The sequence below is a fragment of the Solanum pennellii genome, chromosome 7 (assembly GCF_001406875.1).
Source record: "Solanum pennellii chromosome 7, SPENNV200".
In the NCBI taxonomy this organism is placed as follows: domain Eukaryota; kingdom Viridiplantae; phylum Streptophyta; class Magnoliopsida; order Solanales; family Solanaceae; genus Solanum; species Solanum pennellii.
This window is the reverse complement of record NC_028643.1, coordinates 9,451,214-9,478,998: the sequence shown is the minus strand read 5'-3', so window position 1 is coordinate 9,478,998 and position 27,785 is coordinate 9,451,214. Positions and strand designations below refer to the sequence as shown.

The 27,785-nt window shown below is 33.6% G+C and overlaps 1 protein-coding gene across 1 annotated transcript; it reads left to right on the top strand.

Annotated features, from left to right (window-relative positions):
- The first annotated feature begins 13,178 nt into the window (after positions 1 to 13,178).
- On the top strand, positions 13,179 to 18,356 carry LOC107025710 (ABC transporter B family member 15-like). The gene is given in 7 exon segments (XM_027918732.1): positions 13,179 to 13,361; positions 13,763 to 13,817; positions 13,954 to 14,138; positions 14,326 to 14,783; positions 14,897 to 15,437; positions 15,521 to 17,484; positions 17,951 to 18,356. Coding segments are annotated over 7 exon segments (3,756 nt in total). The 3' UTR covers positions 18,321 to 18,356.
- The last annotated feature ends 9,429 nt before the right edge of the window (positions 18,357 to 27,785 follow it).

Genomic DNA, 27,785 nt, shown 5'->3' with positions numbered 1-27,785 from the left:
CTAGCAACATAATTAAAACATATCCAAGTCAAATCATTAAATCAAAACTTAGAAAATTAGAAGCAAGTAAGGAGAAAAAAGCTCAAGAACCCTAGTTCAAGAATGCCACAAGCTCCAGCAGTTCTAGGCCCGAATCTTAAGTATTTTTCTGTGGATTTCATCACCAGGTATTGTGATTTCACTAGTGGGTTCCTTTCACCCATTAGGTCCCTAGTTTTCAGTCAGATTCTTGATTCTCTTGTCATGATTAAACCTAGGGTTTCTAGAACTTCGATAGAACTTTATGAATTTATTAGTTTTATGTTCCAAATCAGATTATCATGTTTTTATTCAGTTAATTGCATGATTTTCAGAACCCTACCTTTGTATTTCTTTAGTTCTTGAATTACACATGCTAGGTCAGATATTTCAGACACTTCAGATATAAATGCCTCAGTTATAAATGCATAATTACCATATTAATTGTTGCATTCTCAGTTTGCATGTTCAGTTTTGAGCTATCCAGTATTTACAGAAACTCAGACATAATCAATAAATTTACAGAATTCATTGGGAGTAGCATAATACCGAGTTGGACTAGAGTTTAGCGTACCCAATAGTCCCAAAACTACTAGCCTAGTAGGTTGTAAGTCCCCTCTGTGGGCAATCAGTTTAGTGATCACGCCAGCATGCCTTTATACCTCTGGCAGGGTATATTGGGTCCTCTCGATGGGGCGTATACATCAGACTCCACATTTAGCTCATGTGGTTTTATTATCGGTTATTAGTAGCTCCCACAGTTCAGTCAGACTCTCTGCCTTGACCATTTATCAATATATTCAGTATTCAGTTTCAGCATGTTATAAATTGGTAATTGCATCCAGTTAGCTCAGAAATCAGCATATCACGTTCAGATTATTATACTTGTTTTTGTGCTTGTTCAGTTATGTTTTATTTCAGCTTTACTCTATCCTACATGCTCAGTACCTTTCAAGTACTGACGCATACGTGCGCTACATCTTCTCGTGAAGTAGGTTCAGATTCTAAGCATCCAGATCACGCATAGATCGATTTCCCGATCTCCAGTTCAGCAGATTCAGTGGTGAGTCCTCATTCTCCAAGGACAACAGTCATGAGTTTCATTGTAGTCTTTAGTCATTAGTTTCAATTTTTGCTAGATTTAGCTGGGGCTTGTCCCAGTATTTCTAGTCTAGTTTAGAGGCTATTTTCAGACATAGTTAGATTCAGCTTGTATTGAGTTAATATTTCTTTTGTATTAAACTCATTGTTTTCAAATATCTCAGTTATAGAATATGGGTGTTCCCCATCTTTTCATTTTAAATATGATTTAGCTTCCACAAAAGTTTATCATCTTTAGTATGCTCATGATCATGCCAGCAGGGTTTGCTTGGGATCGCTTGTGGTCCTAGGTTCCGTGTCCGCGTCTCGGGGGTAGCTCGGGGCGTGACATTCCTCCTATCGGTACCATAACTTAACAAAAACACATTCAAGAATGCAATTAAGAACCTCAATTGGTCACCGTCTCAACACGATGCTAACCCCATAAAAATTGAATTATAACAACTTCCCACAAAATTACTCGGTGCACGAAGGTCCACACATACCTCATATTGTTGAATTCATATATTACATGGTAAGAATGGATGTACAAATACTCAAACATAAAAGCCTAACCTACTTGGGCGCCAAGCAATTTTAATAGGTTTTGATTTCGTTTCCCAACTTTTTCAGATTTGCTACGGTGAATTTGGTCATGAACTCGCAAGATTCCCCCATCTATATACTAGAAAGCTCCTTCTTCTTCTTCTTTTCCCAACTCGAAATAATTTTTCTGAGTTTTCTAGGGTGATTTACGACCTATTATGGTAAATTTACAAAGATTGATAAATAAGGATTTCTCAAAATTACGATTCTGCCTCGCCGATCCCTCTTTAGCGGGGTAAGTTGCCGCTGCAGCGGCACCGGTCCCGTTGTAGCGGGACAGTGTCCGGAATTTTTGTTCCTCCTTACCCTTTCTAAATAATGACGATTTGGGTCGTTACAACTTAACCATAGACTTCTATATCATACTTTTTTGAGTCTGTGAATGACGGCTACGAGTCGTAGGTTGAACAATGACCCATCATGTAAAGTCATCAGAAAAGTATTGGGAGTCAAACTTTGGGACCCAATTCCATGGATTCATTCTACGGATGTTATTTAGACCCTTAAATAGACTTTTGAGCTTTAAAAATTCAATATAGATTCCACCAATGGAATCTACGGTCCGTAGAATAAACCATGAACCGCATATGGATCCATAGAAGGTTTTTCGTCATTTTCAAGAAGAGAAGTTTAGTATTTTGTTATCCTTTCTAAGCTTATCCCCGACCCTTTTTCACGTACTTAAGTGTCTAAACGGTGTCAAAACATTATTTTATGTTATTTCACACTTCAAAGACTTAGAGCAAACATTCAACATGAGAAAAGCTAGTGTTTTCAAGCATTCTTTGAATTTCATCGAGATTTCATCAAGAACTTTGTTCTTTTCAGGTATATAAGACTATTATAATGTTGGACTAATTCGTCCTCACACCGTACATTTATTTTCAAATTAGTAAAAAAATAATCTAGGGTTATGTACTTAGATTTGAATAATCTTGAGATGAGTTGATGTTGAGTTCATCAGTCTTTTTTAAATTTTATTCCTAATTATTGAATTGCTATATGTTATGCATTGAGATTCTTGAGTTGGTTAATTCATGTTTATATTGGAGCATGAACCCTATGAATTGAGTATTCTTGAGAAGAGTAATATCGTTGAATTTTGAGTACTGAATTCTAGATATCCTTAAGTTGATTCGTTCACGTTTATATTTCAGCATGAACCCTATTTTGAGCTATAAATTTTGAGAATCTTTTAAATTCAACTTTTGTGTTTTAAAAGATACTTTTGAGGAAATAAAGAGGAGTTTGAGAAAGAGTGGAACTAAGTATTTTCCAAATGTTTCAATTTCAATACTAGATGATAATTTATCAAATAATTTAGTTTCTCGATCGGTAACTTTACCAACTATTCAAACATCAACTGGTACTTAACAATTTATCAATAAATTTTATCAAAACCGGTAGTAATTACTATTCAACTCAACATTGATATGTAATATAACCAACTAAAAATGACATGTTAATAAATTTTAGCACTGGATTAATGATCGGTTGGTGTATAACAACTATTTTAATTATGTTAGCAATTTACAAACTATAATCTTTATTCATCGGTAAAATTTTCAACTGATTGGATATTTGCTGGCAAATTTACCAACAAATTACATTTCGTTACTAATTTACCAACACATTTATATTTGGTTGGTAAATTTAGCAACAAAATCTTGTCATTGGTAAATGATCGGTTAGTAATTCGTTGATAATTTGTTAATAAATTACATAAATAAACTTTTTATCATATTTACCAACTAGTAAAATTATCCACGCTTCACGCGGTGGTGAACTACATTGATAATCTACTTCTAAACATCTGATAATATAAGTGATTTTGAGAGGGTACAACACTACAATAAATTGTCAAGAATATATTATCCAAATAAGAAGTGTAATATTTTTTTAATCTAAAAATGAAAAAGATTTTATTCTAAGTGTTTATGAATTTTGTTATTAATTCTTTATATATGTAATTGTTTCATTTTTTATACTTTTATTTTCAAAAGGCAGTATAAATATTTTATTCATCAATTGAAAGAGTTCTTCTCCTATTCAAGGGGTCTACATACATAAGCTAAGTATTATATATCTTATATAATTATCTTTCTAGCCTTTTGAACTTTCCTTCCAATAATCGCTTTTTATAAGGAAAAAAAAAGTAAAGTATTGTAGGTTTTTAGAACATTTATAAAGAAATTAAATGATTTGACATTATCACATATTTTATGAATTGTAAATATATAATTATTGATTAAAAATATCTTGGTACCTAATTGTTTTTATCTTTTACATAATTTATCATATAATATGTTATATGATATAAGTATCTTGTTAAAATTGATGATTGTTTTTATGTAGCGACTAAACACCACTTTTATATTATTATTTTTTGTATATGAAAAATATATAATATTCTGATTTTATGGTTAGACTAATTCCTTCTGTAAATAGATTTATTTGAAAATTTTTGATGATAAATATGATTTATAAATAAATTAAGACTGTTAAAAAATGTACACTTCAACAACATAAATAATTTTTTTAGAGATTCTACTTGTCTGAGGTCAAATGTTCACCACTTTCGTTATTATTAATTTGTTATTCTAACGAAAACTTATAGAAGGAGAAAATTAAATTTGGAACAATAATAAAATTATATTGTTGACCCTTATAGAAATTCATTCGTCATTTAACTGCCGAATGCCCTTCCGGATGCTTCATCAATGAAACTTTATGACTTTTTCAAGAATATTTACGTATGATTGTTGCAATATGATGTACAAATAGATCATAATGTTTGATTCTAGACTCATGTTAAAGAAATATTCTCGAACATTAAAAAAATCAAAAAGATTCTAACCTAGATAATTCAAACGCTCAGCAATGACTTGAGACATGAAGAGAACAAATCTATGTTAATAGATATAGCTTTTATAGGTTAAGATATTACTTTTATTTGGAGTAGGTTTTATTTCATATTCTTCTAATTAGCTTCATGAAAATAATCACAACTTACAACAAAAATATTTAGAAGAGTCGAATGAAAAGGAAAAAAAAAGAAAACACTAAAAAGACGAAAATCCTTATCATAGTCAGATTGTATACATACCAAACAAAAAAATCAAAACAATTGTAAGGAGACAACAAAAGAGCGAGGAAAAAGATACATTAAAGGGAGTAAACTATGAGATAATCAATGATGATAACAAATCAGTCTAACCAGAAAAGTTCCTATGTTTTGAAATAAGATACCTCAAAAATTGACTAACACTTCAATCAACTTTTAATCCTTAAAGTACTCATAATATCTAGTGATAAAATTTCGTAAAAAAAAATAACAACATAAACACCAAAAATATGGGCATGCAAAGTTATTAACTCTCACAGGATTTTGTGAAGAATACAAAATCGCATCCTTGTATGTGAAGAAATAACGTTCTTGATGAAGAAATTTGAGATTTGAAAGGGCTTTTTTAATGTACCTTCAACAATTTCAATAGAGAAAACTTGCTTGAATATTCTATTGACATTTGTTATTTAATCTGTACTAGCAAATACTTCTAACAATAACTTTGCATAAACATAAACAACAATTTTTCAAGCATATACTCAAAAATGACAATTAATAAAATAAGTATAAACTAATGATTGTAAAAGACATACCAGGATATACAACATTAGAATGAAACAGAATGAAAAAAATGAGTCCATTGAATGCACAGTCTAGTCCTCTATTTATAGACCAAAAAGGGTACTGTAAAAAAATGATTATTGCGTTTTATCGGAGAGATAACTAGTCTTTGGAAGAGTTACAACCCTTCGGAAAGGGCACAACTTTTCGTAAAAGTCCAACTCTTCATAAAAGTCGTAACTTTTTATAAAAGTCACAACTTTTCATGAGAAAAGTTACAATTTTTCATAAAAGTTGCAACCTTTCATAAAAGTGACCACTTTTCATGGAAAAAATTAGAACTTTTCATTGAAGTTATAACTTTTCATGAAAGAGGAAGTCTACTTTTGGAAATAAAATAAATTTAAAGAGATTCCTTGCTTGTGGTGGCGCCACATAGGCGGGCCTAGGATTCTCTTTAATATATATATATATATAATGTATACTTCGTTGATAATATTACCAACAAAAGGAGTGCATTAGTAATATTTCAGTTGGTAATCCATTGATCGAAAGTTGTGAATGTAGCGTCATTTTTCCGACGTATTTACCACTAAAATACTTGGTTAGTAATATTTTGATTGGTAATATGTTAGAATTTTCTTGTTAAGTTAGAAATATGTTGATAATTTGATAGTAAAATACTAAACAATTCAAGTTATCAGTAAAATCTGTGAGCTATTTGAATTTTTTGGTAGTTAATAGATTAAAAATTAACAACCCAATCACTTGTCTATCTTTAGCACAAAATCCCAATTCCAAATATCAATTACACCTTATATTTGTACATTCAAAATAAGAGAATGGAGAAAAGGTGAAAAGATATTACTATTAAGACCTCCATCTTCAATTAGAAAGTTAAATTGTAAGGAAATTTGTTGTCCAAAATCAATATCCCAAGCTATAAACTATCTATTACAATGGAGAGTTTTTTTAACTATGAAAGAGATAGGATGTTAAAAGATATCCATCGAAATGATTTTGCATGAGTGTAAAATGGATTTTGAGATCAAGATGTGAAATTTCAAATTTTGTCTAGATGTGCATGACATTTGCTCTTCGCGTTCACAAGATTTAAACCACTCAATTGCGATGGGTCATTCCAGCTAATTGTGATCACGATCATTAATTGACCATGCTATCGCAAGGCTTCAGATTTCATTTGACTGCAATCACAACCTTTTACCATGCGGTTGTGAAAGCTCCTCTCTGTTAAATTTTCAGGTTTTTATCATCTTTTTACCTCAATTTCACTTTATTTATTCAAAAAATATGAAGAAACCCACATTAAAAACACCAATTCTCATCTAAACAAGACAAAAATATAAGCTTTAATACAAAATAAGTATGTAAAATATCCACTTATCACACCCCAAACTTACACTATTGCTTGTCCTCAAGCAAGATAGAATCAAAGAATAAAGAACCTATTCAATCCAAGCACACCAATGATCCCTTAAGCACTAGAACATGTCTTCATTTGGTACTAATAAATTGTTAGCACATGCAAAATCTTCACAAAAAAACTCTCCTCTCATATCAAATTTTTAGAAATAAAGAATAATTAAGTGACAAAACTCAAGCTCAAGAAGTGATTCTAATTCATTAGTTCCTGACGGAATTGTCATCTGAACCCATTTACTTAGAATGTTGAATAGAGTTAAATTTAGGATTTAACTTGAAATTTAAAACGCCTAATTGCACAACCTCACAATAAAAACCTTGGGAGTTGTGACGACCATGTTACTGGGCTTAAATGACCCTCAGAGCGAATGAAATCGTCAAAATTTGATTCTAAGGTCATAATCTTGAACTTTTGATCAAAGCTGACTGTTCAAGGTTCAAAATGCTCCAAACTGCTAAAACTCACATAAAAACCAACGAACGATCAGGTGACCAAATTGTCAATCCCAAAAGCCATAAATGACTTAGGACCGCTGTAGGAACACTCTAAACGATGAACAGGAGGCATAGACACAGAATAACCTGAAGGTAATTAAATAAATTCTCTTTAACAAACAAACTACAAGAAGAGTAGGAAATCTATTGTTGGTGTAATATACCATGAATATAATAAATTATAGTTGAAATAAGATTAACGAAAATGAATAAATTAAAATTATTTAGGCTAAGACACAAATATCTCGCTCTGTTTAAGAAGATTCAAGTCCACTATGACATAAGCTACATCAATCCAACAATACATCTCTTCAATTGTCCCCTCCAAGATATAACAATCCAACGACATGTACAACTCAAGCAACTTCAGATTGGTTGAAGAGTACAAAGCTCCACATAAGAACATATCCTTCAACATATATATATTCTCTTTATTATAGTGAATATAGTTGAAGATTTAGAATATTTGTTTTTGTCTCAACTCTTTTTTTCATTATAATAATCTCAATATAAACACTATATAGTACTTCCCGTCTTTTTTTACTTATGTATTTTCTTGTTATCTCTTCTTGTATACAACCCACAGGAACACAATTTATTTATAGGCTATTAATTCTTTCTTAAAATGAATTGGAAGATAATGAGTAGTAAACTGGATAAATTAATAGCCCAACGATTAAATAAGTTACAACCATATTGAGGTAGAATAATGGGTGGAATTATGGTAGATCTCATAACAATAGTGGTTATAAGAGTTACACCACAATAATGACCACATTCTTGTCAACTTATACCCACTAACATGTGCATTTAATATCTAATTTTAATATTAAAATGCATAAACACCAACATTCCTCACTCATTTTAATAGTATTATAAGGGCTTAAGTCATATATAGCCCCTTAAAGTTGTTCACATATTTCACTTAGACACCTCAATTTAGCCTTGTACCTATCAAACGCTTAAATCTTAACAAATTTATACCTATTTGACACAAAATCACAATAAATTGAAAATATTTATGTGTGTGTTTCAAATGCCTCTACATAACAAACATACCAATAAAAGAATGACACATGTCATTGGATCCAACTTTTTTAAAAACTCTATTTAAATAATCCAAAATTAATATTAAGAAAATAAAATTTTATTATTTGGAATTACCCTCCGCACCTGTCTTCTTCTTCATAACCTATTTCCATGGCCCTTCCAATTTCAATTGACGCCGACGCCAGCCTAAAAATCATCACCCGACCTCTTTCTTTCCCCTCCCGCCCCCCTTGAATCAACCAACATCTTTCTTTCCTACATCGAATTTTACTCCTTTCATTAACGTCGATAGTACGCCATTGTTGTCCACCTAAACTAAATACTCATTCTCTTTCATTTTTGATAGCATCAAAATCATTCATTATCTTTATCTTTTTACAATTACAAATTATTAATCACAAGTAAAATAGGTAATAATAAACTTTTGCCTGAAAAAGTCAATTCATATTTTTTCATCGGAATAAGTGGAGCTTCACCGAAATATTGAAAGAGTGGATCTACATTAAAAAAAAAAAGAAGAATTGGAGAGGATGAGAGAGAGAGAAGTGGAGGGGGTGAGGTGGTGTGATCTGCTGTTTAAAAAAATTAATGGATGAAAATGGCACACGGAATTAAGTTGGGGAAGAAGATGACTTTTTTTCAAAAAAAATATTTTTTTCTTTTTCTGTTAATTTTTGTATACAAGTTACGTAAGAAAAGAAAAAAAATATTAATTTCAATAGTTTCATGCACCTAAAGAGAGTGTAGCCCGCATCTTTTGGCATACCAGTATTTTGTGTCCAATAGGCACAAAAATAAGTTGAGGTGTGCAAATAAAATATGCGGACAACTTTGAGGGGTTGCATATGACTTAAGCCTAAAATAAGAAAGTGCTTCCCAATTTAGTTGAAGGTAGACCATTATGCATCATAAATTTGTGCTCTACATTGAACCTTCACTTCGTAAAATAATAATCTTTACTCCGGAGTCAGTAGTAGTCTCAAACTTGAAGTACGACTGCTTAAGGAAAATAACGTATCATTGCTTACACAAAATAATCAAGATGTTCACATAAGCATTTTTAGCCAACACATTACGGTCTTGTGTTATCCGAAATTATATGAGTGTTTTTAGAATGTGCTCATTCTCATAGAAAGTGAAATTCCTCATATATGACTCATATAAGTGAAATTTCTCATATATGACTCAAAATTTATGAACTTTAGTTTTTATCCCTCTCGAAGTGGTTCAGACCAAATATCTTGCTACGGCCTTAGTTTATGAATCTATAAGATTATTACAAGTTTTAACACAATAATATTGATGGTATACTAGTAATCAATATGATCTCACAATATTGTGTCTTCTCCTCTTGAGTCTGAATTTACCGTTTATAATAACAATTTTGTACCAATAATATTGCTGCTATCAAAATTTTTTTTAAAAAAATATCTCAAAATAGAAGTGTTTGATATAGCAAAATCAATTCACTTTTTTCACTAGCTAAATCTTAATTTTTTTACTTCAACCTCCATATAAGAATTAACAAAAAATAATTTGTTTTTCTCATTCCAACAAACAGCACCAATTTTTTCTCATCTAATTTGCTTGTACCCTCCAAATACTTTTACTGCATCACCACATAAAGTTAATTGACAGTCACATATCTCACAACTAGGCTAGCAAACTCCCTTTCTTCTTTGTCGCACAATTGAATCAAAAGGTGTTGCAAGACTCACACAACCAAAAAATTGTACTTAACAATTTTTCCATCATAATGTGACTTCACAAGGTAAGAAAAATTCATCACATGTTTTATGGTATTTTTTATTATGTTAAATGGCTACTCTACATGTGTTTCATAAATTATTTATAACTCTAATGTTAGATCCAAAAGTCATCTCATTATAATCAAACAAAAACGTGTAATTTATTTCAAATTTATTAAATGCACTTGTAATACTCTTTTAGAGCATTTCTCAAGATGTAAAAATCACTATATCACAATGATTTTTTTTCATTCCATAAATCCCCACTATTTTAAGAATTTAAGTATTATTTTTTTACGAAAATTAGACTTACTTTATTCATGAAAATATTAGGTAAAAAAAACTTATTTTATCTTTTCTCCGCTTGAATTGAGCAAGTAGAAAACAAATACTTTACACGTATATCTCTTCTCTTCCATCTCCTCAAGAGAGCAATTTTGAGTGAAATGATGTTGAGATCTCCCATTTTGATATCCGTATTTTTTAAACTTTTACAAAAACTGAATCTCCTTAAACTGGGTGTGTAATATAGCACAAATGTAATAAATTACAACTTGATAAATGAATTAAAAAAATATTCAGGCTGAGACGCAGATATATCGCTCTCTTTAAGGAGATTTGATCTCACTACGATATTATCTACACGGATCCAATAGTATATCCCTTGACTTGTCCCCTCCAAGATACAATAGTCCAACAATGTGTACAACTCGAGTAACTCCGAATTAGTTGAAGAATACAAAGCTCCACATAAGTACTTTTTCCTTCGACATATAAATATTCTCTTTTTTATAGTGAATATAGTTGAAGACTTAAAATATTATCTTTGTCTCAACTCTCTCTTTCACTACACTAATCTCAATATAAATACAATATAGTACTCCTCGTCTTTTTCACTCTATATTTTTTTCGGTATATCTATTCGCGTATTCAACCCAAAGGATGTGTTGAAAATAACAATTCCAATTTGGAGTAGGAATCCTAAGTTGACTAGGATTTGTTATTTATAGTATTTATTTATTTATGCTTAATTAAGATTTATTAGTTAGAATCGTTCATAGTCCTACGTTAATTTGATTTTTACTTTTATAAATAGGGATGTTACCGTTATTTTCAATACACAAAAATATATAGAAAAATATAGAATAAATAGAACTTGAATTAAGATTCAAGGACCTTTGAGTTTATAAATAAAATATATTCCTTCAAACTGGTATAAGAGCTTCTACGATCCTAGTAGAAGATCTTAAAGTTTTCGCTGCCGGAGGACGGTTATGACCCATATATGTCGGCGGTCCGACTAATGATCATGTTGACAAAGGCTAGACAAATGATGTATGCATGAAAAACATGTCAAGTAGAAAGAATTACAAAAATATTGCAGATTTAAAGAAGTGAAATCAAGTAAAAGAAAAAAAACTCTTCTTAAATTAAAAGTTTAAGAAAGCAAAATGAAAAAGAGTTGATTAGCAGGGTCGAGAGTTGGAGAGGAAGTGCTCTAACACCAAAAAAAAAAAGAAAAAAAAGATGTTGGACAGAAAGTGCTACAACACTTGGAAATTGGAGAGAAGTGCTCCAACACAACCAAGAAAATAATATCATAAGTTGGAGAAGGTATTTTGACACAACCAAGAAAAAAAATAAATGAGAATTGAAGAGCTACTCCAACAATTGATGATCGAAGATAAGTTCTCCAATACAATAGCAATGACAAGAAAAAAATTGAAGATTGAAGAAAAGTGTTTTTCAATACAACAACACTGATAAGAAGAAAAAGGCAAGAGTATACAATTTTGAATTACAGGAGAATGTTTGAAAATAATAATTCAAAGTTGGAGTAAGAATCTTAAGTTGACTATGATTTGTTATTTATTTTATTACTTATTTGTGTTTAATTAATATTTGTTAGAGTGGTTCATAATTCTAGTTTGATTTGGTTTTTACATTTATAAATATGGATATTGCTGTCATTTTCAAATATACAAATATATATAAATATGCATAATGGATAGAACTTGAATTAAGATTCAAGAACCTTTGAGTTTATAAATAAAATATTTTCTTCCGGAAGACCATTATTTATAGGTGATGAATTCTTCCTTGCAATGAATAGAAAGATAATAGATAGTAAATTGGATAAATGAATAATCCAAAGCTTATATAAGTTACAACTATAATGAGATAGAATAATGAGCAAAATTAATGGTAGATCATGACAATAATAATTACAAAAGTTACACCACAATAATGACCACATTCTTGTCAACTTATGTCCACTAACATATGCACTTAATATTTTAATTTTAATGTTAAAATGCATAAATACCAACATCTAGTTTGTGAATAATTCTTCTACTTCATTAAGGTACACGTAGAATTCGTCGTTCTTACTACATGATATATTCTTTCTATGTGACCATTTACGAATTTAATTACTCCCATTTTATTAAAGAACAGGAGGATTTGGACAAAATCAAGTTAGAGTGTACTCAGCCTATCCAATCAGTAATCTTAGGACTAATCCATTTTACATAAAAACAAAATATTGTACAAACCCTAGTAAATGTCTGATTAAAACTGGTGAAAATTCCCATGTTTTTAACCTAAACAAAGAATACAAGAACTTGGCCTGCTTCCAAATGGTGTGTATATATATATATATATATATATATATATATATATATATATATATATGGGATAAGACACTAGTATCCCTCTAGACTATGATCTAAATCTCAAAGACACACTTTAACTAAACTAAGTCCTATTACCCCCTTGACTCATTTTTTTATTTTATTTTTTGTAATTTTATACACTTTTTGGTTACCTGGCGCACTCCGTGACTTCACGTAGCTGAGGCGCGTGGGAGATGTTTGGATGTCACATGAACCAAAAAAGTGTACAAAACTTTTATAAAAAAATGTATTCTAGATAATAAAACCTTAGTTTAGTTAAGGTGTGTCTCTGAGATTTCGATCATAGTCTGGAAATTATTTGTGTTTTATCCCTATGAAAACAAAAGGATAAATCTAGAAGTACTGGCAGTATAAACTGCAACTATGGCATGTTAACTAAGTGAACACTTCATGTACTAGTTTACACTGTACGAAATGGGAGGCAAATATGGTCTTTTCCAATATGCAGATGGCATAGACAAGTTGTTAATGTTACTTGGCTCACTAGGATCCATTGGAGATGGGCTGATGACTCCTCTCAACATGATTATCCTTAGTAGCCTCATCGATGATTTTGGAACTGCTGATGATTCATTCTCTAATAAAATTGTCGACGAGGTATATAATCTATAACAATTTTTATCATTTTTATAAGTCATAGAATGTGTTATCTTGATCCATTGAGCCTAGCTAGTCTCCTTGTATCTATATTCCACATGAATAGATACACTTCAGTTCAATAATTTATCGCCCCAATGGCTTATATATAAGGAAGCGCAGGAAATGGTTATATGTAGTGTAATATTGCCACACTCATGTCGGAGCCTCCAAAAGTAGAGTACTTTTGGAGTATCCGACACACACATTGACATAATTGAAGAGTCTTAGCAGCATAGAGCTGAGATAGCCAAATTTATTTATTAGAAGAAAAATCATTGTGCTCAACACACAAATCAAGAGGTTTAATTTACAACATTATTGTTGATATCTTATCAAGATTTCCTATCTTCCTCTTACAGTATGCATTAAAGCTACTCTATGTTGCCGTTGGAGTTGGAGTATCCGCTTTCATTGGTTTGTCCCTTTATGCTTTCTATTAGTTCTTAAAAGTATTTCACTTCTCCTGAAAAGTTTGTCCTTCGTTATGTTATATTGAATAGACAGAATGCTATCTACTTACTGTAAACATTTTACTTTTCGGGTTCTATAGAAGGATTTTGTTGGACAAGAACTGCAGAGAGACAAACATCCAGAATCAGGAAGGAATATTTGAAATCAGTACTAAGGCAAGAAGTTGGTTTCTTAGAAAAACAAGATACTTCATCCTCTACCTTTCAAGTAATATCAACCATTTCTACTGACACTCATATAATCCAAGATGTTATTGCAGAGAAGGTATTATCGATCACCAATATGATTTACATTTATAAGTTTCCACATGACGCCTAATTATTTTCAAACCCAACAGTGAGTATACTTTTCAAACGGTTCCGAAAGAAACAGGTTCTTATGATGGATTCACAAAACTACCTAGATCGGCATAGTGTTCTTTCCTTTTTCATCTTTTTCTTCCATGTTGCAGATTCCCACTTGTCTAGCTCACCTGTCAGGGTTCGTTTGTGGCCTGATTGTAGCCTTCTTTCTTTCATGGAGACTAGCACTGGTGTCTTTCCCCTTTTCTCTTGGTTTCGTCATTCCAGGGGTAGCATTTGGAAGTTTGCTAATGAAATTGGCAATGAAGATGAAGGATACTTATGGTATAGCAGGGAGCATTGTAGAACAAGCAATTTCATCAATCCGAATAGTTTATTCGTATGTTGGGGAAAGTCAAACAGTAAGCAGATACAGCCATGCTCTTGAGGAAAGCATGAAGCTTGGCCTCAAACAAGGATTCACAAAAGGATTGCTCATTGGGAGTATGGGAATGGTTTATGTGGCTTGGAGTTTTGAATCTTGGGCAGGAAGTCTACTTGTTGCAAACAGAGGAGAAAGCGGAGGACGTGTTTTTATATCAGCTGTCTCTTTGGTTCTTGGAGGACTGTAAGACACTTAAATTTTTACCTTCTTATGAATGAACATGTTTAATGCTTACTAAAAAATGATTCCAATTTCTATGTACTGAGAGTGCAATGGGTTTTCTTTTGTGACGTTAGATCTTGTATGGCTGCACTTCCAAATCTCTCGATCATGATAGAGGCGATGGCAGCTGCCTCTAAAATTTTTGAGCTGATTAATCGAACACCTGAGATAGATTCTGAAGATACCAAAGGGAGAGTTTTAGCATATGTTAGAGGAGATATTGAGTTTAAGGAGGTCACTTTCAGTTATCCATCAAGACCAGAAGTCCAAGTTCTCCAAAATATTAGTTTGAAAGTGAAATCAGGGAAGACTGTTGGTATTGTGGGAGGTAGTGGTTCTGGGAAGTCTACAATCATTTCTTTGCTCGAAAGGTTCTACGATCCAGTGAAAGGAGACATATTTCTTGATGGACACAAAATCAAAAGACTAAAGCTTCAATGGTTAAGATCTCAGATGGGGTTGGTAAATCAAGAACCTGCTCTTTTTGCCACATCCATAAAGGAAAATATCTTATTTGGAAATGAAAAAGCTTCGCTGGAAATGGTCGTTGAAGCTGCCAAGGCTTCAAATGCTCATGAATTCATAGTTAGTTTACCGAATGGATACAATACTCATGTAAGGCCAAAACTTATAAATTTGCTATTATTTCTACTTACCTCTTTAAAGCTGGATACAATTTGGTTTTAATTGAATTTCAGGTAGGACAACTTGGATTCCAATTATCGGGTGGTCAGAAGCAAAGGATCGCTATAGCAAGGGCTTTAATTAAAGACCCTAGAATTCTTCTACTTGATGAAGCTACAAGTGCTTTGGATGCAGAATCTGAAAGACCAGTACAAGAGGCCATTGACCAAGTTTCACAAGGACGGACAACTATTGTCGTAGCACATCGCCTCACTACAATCCGCAAAGTTGATAAGATAATAGTACTACAGTCGGGGATAATTGTTGAAACAGGTTCTCATGATAAGCTGATGCAGATTAGTGAAGGAGAAGGTGGAGCTTACTTTAACATGGTAAAGCTACAGCAATCCACATCTAGAAATACCACAGACAGTCCATATCACTATAAGGAGGCAACAAGTTACCTAAGGAGGAAGTATGTCAATACTCCAAAATCTCCATTCATTGCTAGATCAAGTTGGCAAAATAGCCCTGGCAACACTCCTTTTAGCCCAGCAATAAGCACAAGTTATGTTCCATCAATCCAAACATACTCTTTCTGCGATAGTGATTATGACTACTCAGAGATGAGTAATTCCACTCATCAAAGACCTTCAACCTGGCGTTTGTTCCACATGAATGCGCCAGAGTGGAATAGAGCCTTGCTGGGATGTTTAGGAGCTGCTATTTTTGGTGCATTGCAACCGGCTTTTGCCTTTTGCTTGGGATCTGTTGTCTCGACGTATTTGATAAATGATAGCTCAAAACTTAAGTCAGAGGCCAAACTTTACAGCTTAATGTTTCTAACCATCGGTATCATCAGCTTCTTTGCAAATCTAATACAACATTACAATTTTGCTGTGATGGGAGAGCGATTAATAAAGAGATTGCGGGAAAAAATGCTCACTAGATTGCTTACCTTTGAGGTTGGATGGTATGATCGAAATGAGAATACCAGTGCAGTTATTTGTTCAAAGCTATCAACAGATGCTATCATGGTACGATCCCTTGTTGGAGATCGAATGTCCTTGCTTGTTCAGGTTCTTGTTAGTGCTTCCATAGCTTTTGGGCTCGGATTGATCATCTCCTGGAGGATTGCAATTGTACTAATTTCTGTACAACCTTTCACTATTACAAGCTTTTACTCAAGGAGTGTTGTAATGAAAAGAATGTCAGAAACATCCCAAAAGGCGCAAAATGAAGGAAACCAGCTAGCAAGCGAAGCAGTCATCAATTACAGAACTATCACAGCATTCTCTTCCCAGGATAAAATGTTAGCCCTTTATGCAGAAACACAAAAAGGCCCCAATAAGGAAAATGTTAAACAGTCATGGTTATCAGGCATTGTCTTATTTTTCTCTCTTTTCTTGACCGCAGCCTCTGTTTCATTGACATTTTGGTATGGTGGGAGACTGATGAAAAAAAATCTAGTGAGTGCAAAACATCTATTTCAAGTTTTTTTCATTTTGTTGAGCACTGGTAAAGACATAGCAGATGCTGGGAGTATGAGTTCTGATTTGGCTAGAGGTGGCAGTGCAATATCATCAGTGTTCAAAATCTTAGATATGAAAAGTGATATTCCACCTGAGGATCCTCAAGGGATTCAGGTGAAAAATCCCATAAAAGGCAAGATAGAGCTTAAGCATGTGTACTTTTCTTATCCAACAAGGCCTGAACAAGTGATATTCCATGACATGAACCTCAAAGTTGATGCTGGAAAGACAGTAGCACTCGTTGGATCTAGTGGCTCAGGAAAATCCACCATTATTGGATTGATCGAAAGATTCTACGATCCAACAAAAGGATTAGTATTGATAGATGACAGAGATATCAAAATCTACAATCTGAGAAGCTTGAGATCACAAATTGCTCTAGTCAGTCAAGAACCTACTCTCTTTGCGGATACAATTCGCCAAAATATCGCTTATGGCCAAGAGGAAGCTACAGATTCAGAAATCAAGAAAGCTGCAATTCTTGCTAATGCTCATGAGTTTATAAGGTATCAAGCTACAAAACTGAACTCTCCTTATTTGTTTCTGTTTGATTAAATATTTCTAATAATTCAATAATTCTTCTTCTAACTTGTAGATTATGTTTTCATATTAGAAGTATGGTCAAATACTTGAAGATAAATAATTATTATGACCTTTAGTGGAGCATTTCTAGTGAATGAATCTTTCAAATGAAGATAACTAGAAGGAAAAAAGTTTACTTTATTTCTGGACTAATTTAAGGATATAGATTACACCATCAGGTATAGTTGGTACCATTTTCACAAGGCTACAAATTAGTGCTTATCATAGAGATTTACTTCTAATTACCCCTACACGACCTGACTGTGTAAAATATTTTTACACAGTCTATACGTAGTACACGATGAATAGAGGATGCATATAGCTGCTGTAAAATTTAATCATGAACGAGACATGCTGCTTTGTTACTAAGCTTGCAATCTTACAATGCAGTTCCATGAAAGATGGATATGAAACTTATTAAGGAGAAAGAGGAGTTCAACTTTCAGGAGGACAAAAGCAAAGGATAGCCCTTGCTCGAGCAATAGTAAGGAATCCAGCGATACTTCTCTTAGATGAGGCAACTAGTGCTCTTGACAGTGTCTCTGAGAATTTAGTGCAGGAAGCGTTGGAGAAGATTATGGTTGGTAGGACATGTGTTGTTGTAGCTCATCGTTTATCAACAATACGTAAGGCAGGCACCATAGTTGTGATAAATAATGGAAAGGTCGTAGAGCAAGGATCTCATCTGCAGCTACTTGACCACCGACATAATGGAGCTTATTTCTCCTTGATGAAGTTGCAACTTGGGCACACTCCTTAGTTTTACTTTAGAAACTATGGAAGAAGCTAACCATGTAATGTTTCAAATTTTCCTTTATGTTTATTTTGTTCACTAGAGTACTTTATCTTTTTTTTAATAAAGACATGTATAGAAGAGGAATCCCCAATGAAAGGTAAACTAGTTTGCCGGAAAAATTGTGTGGGCTCAAACTAAGTTAGATTTATAAAAATAGGATCAAAGCCAAATGAATTAGGTTCGATCAAGTTTCCTTTGTTTTTTGTATTGGTCCAATTGACGGAAATAAAGGAAGTAAACAATATCTTTTTAGCAAAGAATAAGAAAGCTAAATATTGGAAGGCCAGAACTAGAACAGAAAAAATCATATTCCCTCTTGATTAGAAATTGTGCATTAATTATAACAAGAGAAAGAATGAGATGCGCTACTTCTCCCATGCAAGGGTTTATTATAGGGCAAAGTGTCACGCCCCGATTCTAAACTCTGGACGTGACCGACACTCGATGTCATTGCTGGCCTGTACCCATACATGGCATTGGACATGAGCGTACATCTATACATGAGCAGAAGTATAGTTTAAAATCATTCGGAGAGTCAAGTTTTGTAAAAGAAAACAGTCCACATAAAACATAAGCCATAGAATTGAAATCGCTAATAAGGGATACGAAAGTCCAAACTAAAACATAACCATCTATCTATCTATGAAGCCTCTAAACATAGCTGAGAAGACAAGGCCTTGTGCATACCTTAAAAGCATAAACATCAAGTACTAGAAATGTGCCGACTAAGCCCTCGGAGACAGAGAGAGGCCCACAAATGCATAAGATATGGAACCTAGTGAGCGGCCTGAGCAGATGCAACTCCTCCACAAATGGGACGTAAGTACATATGGAATAATAGTCTATGTAATATTGGCGGAATGAAACATAACATACATGCCAGATCATTAGAAGCAGCTAACATAGTCATAATTATAAAATATGAAATGTTAAAAGATGAGGTCATTCCAACTACCTTGAGGATTTTTCTTTCATCATATTTTAGTTCATTATGGGAGTCTAATATGGTAACTGATGTAAACCACCATGTGAGGTCATGGAGTCTAATCTCGGCCTGATCATCTAAGCCCTCTCCTACCTTATCGGGTATGAGACATACGTATACACATCATGTGGATCCATTACTAGCCCTTACCAGGGGAATAAAGAAGGAGTCTCCGAAACCAATGGTACGATCCTTAACCTACATCGACAAACATAGTTTCAGACGTTCTTCATTTAGACTTATGCCTTCTCAGTTAACTATCTAGTTCCCTTCAGCTCATATGATCCTGGAATTTGTCTAAAGTCTCATATTCATAACATTTCAGTACCATACATCATAGATTCAGCTTATATAATTATATTGTGAGACTAAAATTCATGAATCATAATTCTGCATTCATGAGAAACATAAATCATCTCATAAAAATAAAGTTAGAGAATCATAAGATATCATCATAATTTCTCACATTTAAAACTTTCATAACTCATAGTTCTAGGGGTCATAACATAAGAATTTCCAAGAAAACATCAAGAAATCATAAAAAGAGTTATCAAGAAGTCATAAAGAAAATCATTAAAGTAGTTCTCAAGATAAGAATTTCTTCTTTCAATAATCATTAATAATTTCATGTAGAAAGCCTTAGTAAGCTCATGGGTAAAAGAATTGTCAAAAAATCGATGTACTTTCATGGAGGATTCATGGGGGTTTCATAAAGATTCAAGAATAATTCAAGACTATAGGGTTTCATCTTAATCCTAATTCATTCATGGAGGATACTTTCAAACGATGGGAACGTAGTTCGTGGGGAAAAACAAGTTGTCCCCACACATGGAGATAGTTTTACATATCTTAGTGATGAAACTTGATGAAGAACCTTGGAAGATGAACCCTAGTTTTGTGTCTCTTGAAGTTATTGAGCATAGAAATGTTTGAGAATGAGAAGGTTTGATAAATGAAAAAGTGATTTTCTATACTTTTAAGGTCATTTAGATAACTCCTCAAAGGTTTTAGGAAAAAAATGCGCTCATAAAAACAATAATCAGAACATATTAATATTATGTCATCATTTAAGTGACGAACCATCACTACTCACTTGGATGATGGTCCTTCACTTGGGCATAAAAAATGGCCCAAAAAAAGACCCTTTTGGTCATGTGTGATGGGCCGTCACATGTTCTATCACTCTACCAACTTGTAGTGTCTCTGTTAAATCGATCATAACATTTTAGTTCAGACGTAGGTTGATATACGGTTGGCGGCGTTGGAAAAAAGACTCATAGACCTTAAATTTGATATGTTATGTGCCCCCTAACACTTCATATTTTAAGATATATATTCATTAGACATTGACCCTTATATAATCTCAGCAAAAACACTCAACCAGTAGAGAAGCTTTGAACTTGACTCAGTATTAGAGGTTTCTTATGACCACAAACCACATCTGATACACGTCTCACACTTATGAATGGACCTTGACATATATGAACAAGTAGTGTATAACTCGATCCAAGTTTATACACTTACGACAAATGGTTTGAATCTTTACATTAGAATTGCAAGGTGTTATACTATTTTCCCCTTGAGATCATTCGTCTTCGAATGATGGTTAAGATAAAGTAACCAAATTAAGCTTATTTTGTCCCAACTAAAATATAAATATCAAGGTCATAAGCATTTGGAGGAATATACAAGGCACAACCTTAACGTAGGAACTAAAACACTCAAGCTCAAAGTATAGGTATGGAACTTAAAATAAGAGAAAGACTCTTAAATTCAATATGGTCAACATGAGGAATGAACAATTGAGGGTATCTGGATTGCACGTCTTCTTCAACACCCAGATAGCCTTTTTGATGAATTGATTCCTCCATATAACTTTACTGATGCAACTTCCGCGTCCTCAACTTGCAAACTTGACGATCAATAATGTTAAGTTGAACCTCCTCAAAAGACAAGATGTCTTTCACACAAATATTTTCTCTAGGCACAATGAGTGAAGGGTCACCCATACACTTCTTAATCATGGAAATGTGAAATACTGGTGTCGTGCTACTAATTCTAATTGTAGCTCTATCTCACACCACAGTACTAAGAGAAACAAGTGACCCCAAGCTAACCCATGGTATGACATTACACTAAGAGGAACATAGATAATAATTGAAGTACTAATGTGAAAGCTAAAATTTAAATAAATAAGAAATTCTTAAATATCAAACTTAACACTCAAATAAGTTTCCTCGATCATGACATAAAGTTGAATTACTAATATGTGATTGAGTGTTTGTGAAAGTCGTTCTAAGATGAGTTACTAGGACAAAGCCCCAACTAACTCTAACTAGATGTAAATTGAATACTAATAAAATAAATAAAATAGGATCATCCTCAAAAGATGAGGACTCACCAAACTCTACTATTGAGTTGATATGGAGATAGTATTAATCGTGAGTTGGATATTGTGCATCTGTACTGATGAGTGGTACACTTTCCACTCACTTAAGGTCCATTTAGCTCAATAATTTAGTGTCCTCAATGCCCAACATTGTTCATTTCTAATCAAATATTGATGATTGGCAGTTATGAAGGCAATTGGACAAGGCATGGACTAAAGTTTGAAAGAATGGCCAAAAATGCAAAATAAGTGTAAAATGAATATTGTTGATCGTCTAGCATGGTGGTGGATCGCTGACTGAGCTAGACTTCACCCACTCTGACAGTGTATAGAACTTTTGTTTACCAAAGAAGTTCGGAGAACTCCGTAGGAAAGGCGATATGTTGAATGAAAAGGCGGATCTGAAGCACATCGCAAAAAGTGATAGTTTGAAAGGCAAAGATTTACAACGACTAAGGTGGTATTAGGTGATACGCCAACAGAGAAAGGTTGACTCAATTGAGTTCACCAATTGAGTTTCAAACACGTGAAGCCTAGAGCATCACAAAGGCAAGCTGGGGAACGAAAGGCTATTCGTCGAGTGAGTTAGGCGAGCCCGACTAATGTCACTGATTTAGTTGCGAAGTGGATTTTTGGGCCAAATTTTGGGAAAATATAAATATCCCAAATGATATATTCTTAAGAGAGTTTGATTAGAGTTTTGAACAACTGGTTCAGGAGAAAGTTTTGAATAACATCTTTACTTTTTAGAACACTTTTCCTAGTCTTCTTAGGGTTTTAAAATTTGAATCTTGAATTCGATAATTTTAAGTAAAATCCAAATTGGGTTTACTCTTAATTACTTGATTTCAAGTTACCCATGAAAGGTATACTTTCTTTACTTTTTCTGGTGGGTGTCTAAAACCCAAGATCAAGGGGTGCTCTAATGGGGTTGTTTGTTAATTTAGTGTAGTGGGTATTGTACTATACTCTATTTTTTTGTTGTTCATGCATGAATTTGGTCTAATTACCATAGGGTTAACTTAGGGTTAAGGTCGCTAACTTAATTCCTACCTATGATCTCTGGTTGATGCTCAAAAGAGATTAATTGAAGTGGGTAATTAGTTCAATACTAGAAATTTAGGTTTGATGTCCTTGACTTGATCGGAAGAGAGGTTATGGGTTTGATCTATTTGTCCTGTTCTTGAAAGATGGGATAGATTAAGGTATTGCGTTGTTAAGAATTATCATTAGATGAGATCGAAAGGAGATTCTAGGCGTAATAGTGTTGAGATTGAAAGATGATTAGCGTCACTAAAGATGAAATAGCCATTCATGTATGCACATTAATATAGAGCAACACATTTACTTCTATATGACATTGATTTCCCATGCCCACACCCCTAGAATTCTTTATAACTCTTGCTTTCATTCGTATTTTAGTTTAATTGTTATAATTGACAACAAAGCTTTACATTAAGTTGGTGGTACCATCCACCCAATTCTTCTTACTACTCTAAATGAGCTAATTTAAAGTGCAACGCTATCGATAAAGAATTCTACACGATATACCATTCTCTGTGGGATTCGATCCCGACTCTTCGTTGGGTTTCTATTGACTAGGAATGCTCACCTTTATAATTGGTTTTGAAGGGTGATTGAGTGTTATCATGTACCTATATTATTAAACAACATAGTGTGGGAGTATATGGTCAATACTTCAAACGTACTAAGTATGCCAAGCTAAAATAACATGAGCTATGAAATAACAAATACAACTTATAAATATTAAAACTACAATAATTGAATAAATGGTCATGAAATATCTAAGAGGCTAGAACGTGGAGATACTAAAATGGACTTATACTATGTGAGCTAGACATGGAGTTTGATGTATAATCTCCATCAAAAAGGGACTAGTATACCCTGCCATGGTCTAGAGATTGATGTGAGCTAATGTAGTACTACTAAGCTAATGTCCATAAAGTACGAAGGAATCATTTCTGGTTTGACGGGTGATCCTTAAATACTTACGGCGGGCATATAGTTCTAGGACTTAGGGATTGCTACTAAAGGTCTTAGTTCTAACTGGTGGTTAAGCTTTTATCCCTGAATCAGCTCGTTACTAAGTAATTTTCCCAACTGAATGTAAATTTATAAACGGAGCAATGCTAATATATTGAGTATAGCTCATATATATATTGAAAATTTATAATGGATTGGTAGATACTTTATTTGAAAGCATTTTAAATCAAGATATTGGTAATCTGAGTCATACATTCTAAACATAAATGGTTTAAGTCATGAAAATAATTATACTCTTAGGGTTCATGAAATACTATTTAGAAGTACTGAATTTATAGATGAAATCATGTAAATACGCTATTCATGAAAAGAATGAAAAATATTATGGAGTTCCTGGTTTCACAAAACCCTAGAATTGAAGAACTCATGAACTAAATACTAGGTTTTCTTTTGGACTCAATTGGTGAAAGGATACCCATCGATGAAATTTCACAGACCTGGAAAGAAGACACTAGCTTGAATCTTGAATTGAAGTTTGAAGATGAAAAACCAAAGTTCTTTCTTGAGAGGAAATTCAATCGTAATAAATTTGTTATGTGTAAAAATTGAGGATTTGATTCCATAAATTTTCATATATAATAGGCTAAAACGACATAGTATATGAATTAAAAAAGAGAGGAAAGGACCAAAATGATCTAGACCTTTCAGTCCAAGCAGCATCCATGAGACCATTTATGGTACGTGGATTGATCTACAAACCCTGGATGCCTCTCCTAGAAATCAGGACAATTTCTAAATTTTCAAAGTTTAATTCACCAGACCCATCTATGACCCGTAAAAGAATTGCGGCTTGTGGTTGGGTTCATGAAATTTATGTTGATTTTCCCAATTTTCATCTACAGTCCTTGGTTCATTCCACGAGCCGTAAACACCATCCACAGAAATCATAAGAATTTTCATTTTTCTAAACTTAGCCTATTAGCCTCATATACAATCGTGTTAGCATGATTGGACAAATTATAAATATTTGTACATATCTATGTTATAATTTAAATATTCGACACCTGAGACTGCTCCACAATCAAAATCTGCGATTTCTTAATGGTGTGATCCTCTTGAGCCTCCTCGGTGATCTACTAGAGTGTCTCAAACTCCCAAACGGTATGATTTTTCTTCTACTTTATCCATCTCTATTCCAACAGGTGACTAACAAGCCTCCAAGCTTGAATGTTGGCAAAAAGCAATGGAGGAGGAACTTTTGGCTCTTAAAGAAAATAACACATGGGACATTGTTCCTTGTCCACCAAATGTCCGTCTAATTGGATGTAAATGGATTTATTCAATTAAACTTCCTTCTGATGGAACTCTTGATCGGTACAAAGCTCGATTGGTGGTCCTTGGCAACAAACAAGAGTATGGTGTAAACTATGAGGATACTTTTACACCTCTAGCAAAAATGACCACGATACGAATTATTGTTTCCATTGTTGCATCACAAAATTGACATCTTCAAAAAATGGATGTCAAAAATATTTTTCTTCATGGTGATCTCAAAAAAGATATTTATATGAAACCTCCACCTGGTTTATTCTCATCACCTCTATCAGATGTATGAAGTTGAAGTGGTCTTTATGTGGATTAAAATAAGTCCCAAGAGCTTGGTTTGACAAGTTTCAGTCTACTTTGCTTCAATTCTTTTTCGAGCAGAGCAAATATGATTCGTTTTTGTTTCTTCGAAAAACATCTGCAAGTTATGCTCTTCTTTGGTTGTATGTAGATGACGTTATTATCACAGGAATTGAATCTTCACTAATCACTAGCCTCTATCAGCAACTTAAGGATTGTTTTCGTATGATAGATCATGGTAATGTTACATATTGGGGTTAGAATTTCATTATAATTCTTTAGGTGTGTTTTTGAACCAACAGAAATATACTCAAGACTTGATTACTTTGGCTGGTCTTCAAGAATCTTCCTCTATAAATACTCCATTTAAATTGAATGTAAAGTGTTGTCGTGCGGAAGGATATCTTCTTCATGATCCAACATGGTACCGACAATTAGTTGAGAGCCTAAATTATCTTACTATTACTTGGATTGATATATCTTTTGCAGTGCAACAAGTGAGCCAATTTATGCAGGCTCCACGCAATCTATATTTGGTGGTTGTCCATCACATCATTCGATGTCTCTTGTGAACATCTACAGGTGGATTATTCTTTCCTAGTGGTTCTGAGATTTAGCTTAATGCATTTAGTGATTCTGATTGGGATGTATGCCCTGATACTCGTCGCTCCATCACGGGTTAGTACATGTTTCTTGGAGCTCCTTGAAATGTTAGAAGAGCAAGAGGCAAGACCGTGCATCAAAATATTCCACTTAATCTGAATATTGAGCAATGTCTACTGCTTTCTTTGATATTCCACTAAATCTCGATTAATGCATTGATTCAACATTTCTACTCGTGGAACAAAACTATTTTCACTTGGTTGCTATTGTAAATTTGTTTTAACGGGAGTTGTACCACCTAGATCACTTTGATAACCGATTTTTGAGACTTATGAGGCATTGAGGACGTTTGCCTTTTCTACTTTAATCATTAAAGATATCTAAATGCCAAAAATAATGCACAACTGAGAAAATGACCTAGAGGGTCTTTAAAATATCCACTACTAAAAAGGACTTATGTCCGTGAAAGTAAAGATTCAATGAGAACTTGAAGGCTCAAACAAGCAAGGAAATTGCTCTCGCGTCTCATGATCTGTATGCAGTAGCCTTCTCGACTAAATGATGCCTCTAATAGACCTTAACAACACAAATGTCTCTCGAAAGCAATTGTTTGACATATCAAGTCAAATTACCTATTGGCTCCTTCATGAAGGTCAATCGGTTATCCAACTGAACTGAGTCATAACAGGGCACACGGGACTCATCAGGAATATACCAACAAAGAATAGAAATATGGAAAACCAGATACATAGTAGTAAATGTAAGAGGTAGGGCCAACTCATAAGAGAAATCACCAACAAGCTTAAGAATCTCAAATAGCCCTATATAACTGGGCTAAGCTTTCCCCTCCTGGTCAATCGCATCACTCCTTCACGGGTGACACTCATAGAAGCACCTGATCACCAACTCTAAATATCAAAAGTCAGCACCTACGGTCAATATAACTCTTATGCTTGCTCTGTGCTAACCTAAGCATATTCTGCATCACTTGAGTTATGTCTAAAACCTCTTGAAGAAAATAATTACCACAAGGCGTAGGCTCTGAAGACTGAAACCAACCTACCAGAAAGTGAAAACGTCTACTATATAAGGACTTGAAGGAGGCCATTTGAATATTCGAGTGGTAACTATTGTTCTACACAAACTCCACCAAGGCTAAGAACTAGTCCCCCTGACTTCTAAAGTCAAATACATAATATCAGAATATATCCTCCGAAACCTAAATAGTACATTCTGAGTGACCATCGGTCAGTGGATGAAAAGTTGGGCTAAGATTAAAACAAGTACCTATCTCCTATTTAAAGGTCCTTAAGAAGCTAAAAGTGAACTGATAATCCTTATCTCAAATAATAGACACTAGCAGCCCGTGAAGATGAACTACCTCCCGAATATAGAAACGAGCTAATCTCTCGGCACTGGAAGAAGAATGAACAGAAAGGAAGTGCATTAACTTGGTCAATAGATAAATGATAACTCAAATATTGTCAAAACCTCTAGAAGTATGAGGAATTATCATTAAAAAGTCCATGGTTATGTGCTCCCACTTTAGCTCCGAACTGGGTAACCTTTGAAAATCACAACCAGGCCTCAAATGTTTGGTCTTCACTTGCTGGCAACATAAGCAAAGGGACACATAGTCCACAATATCTCTTCTAATGGCACTCCACCAGTAATATTACCTCAAATCATAACTGATACATCTTTGCGACGCCCGGATGAATAGAGTAACCGAAATCGTAGGCCTCAAGAAGAATCAACTAAATCAAGTAGTCAACTCTGAGAACATAGATATGACCATCAGGACTTAAAATACCATCAGAAT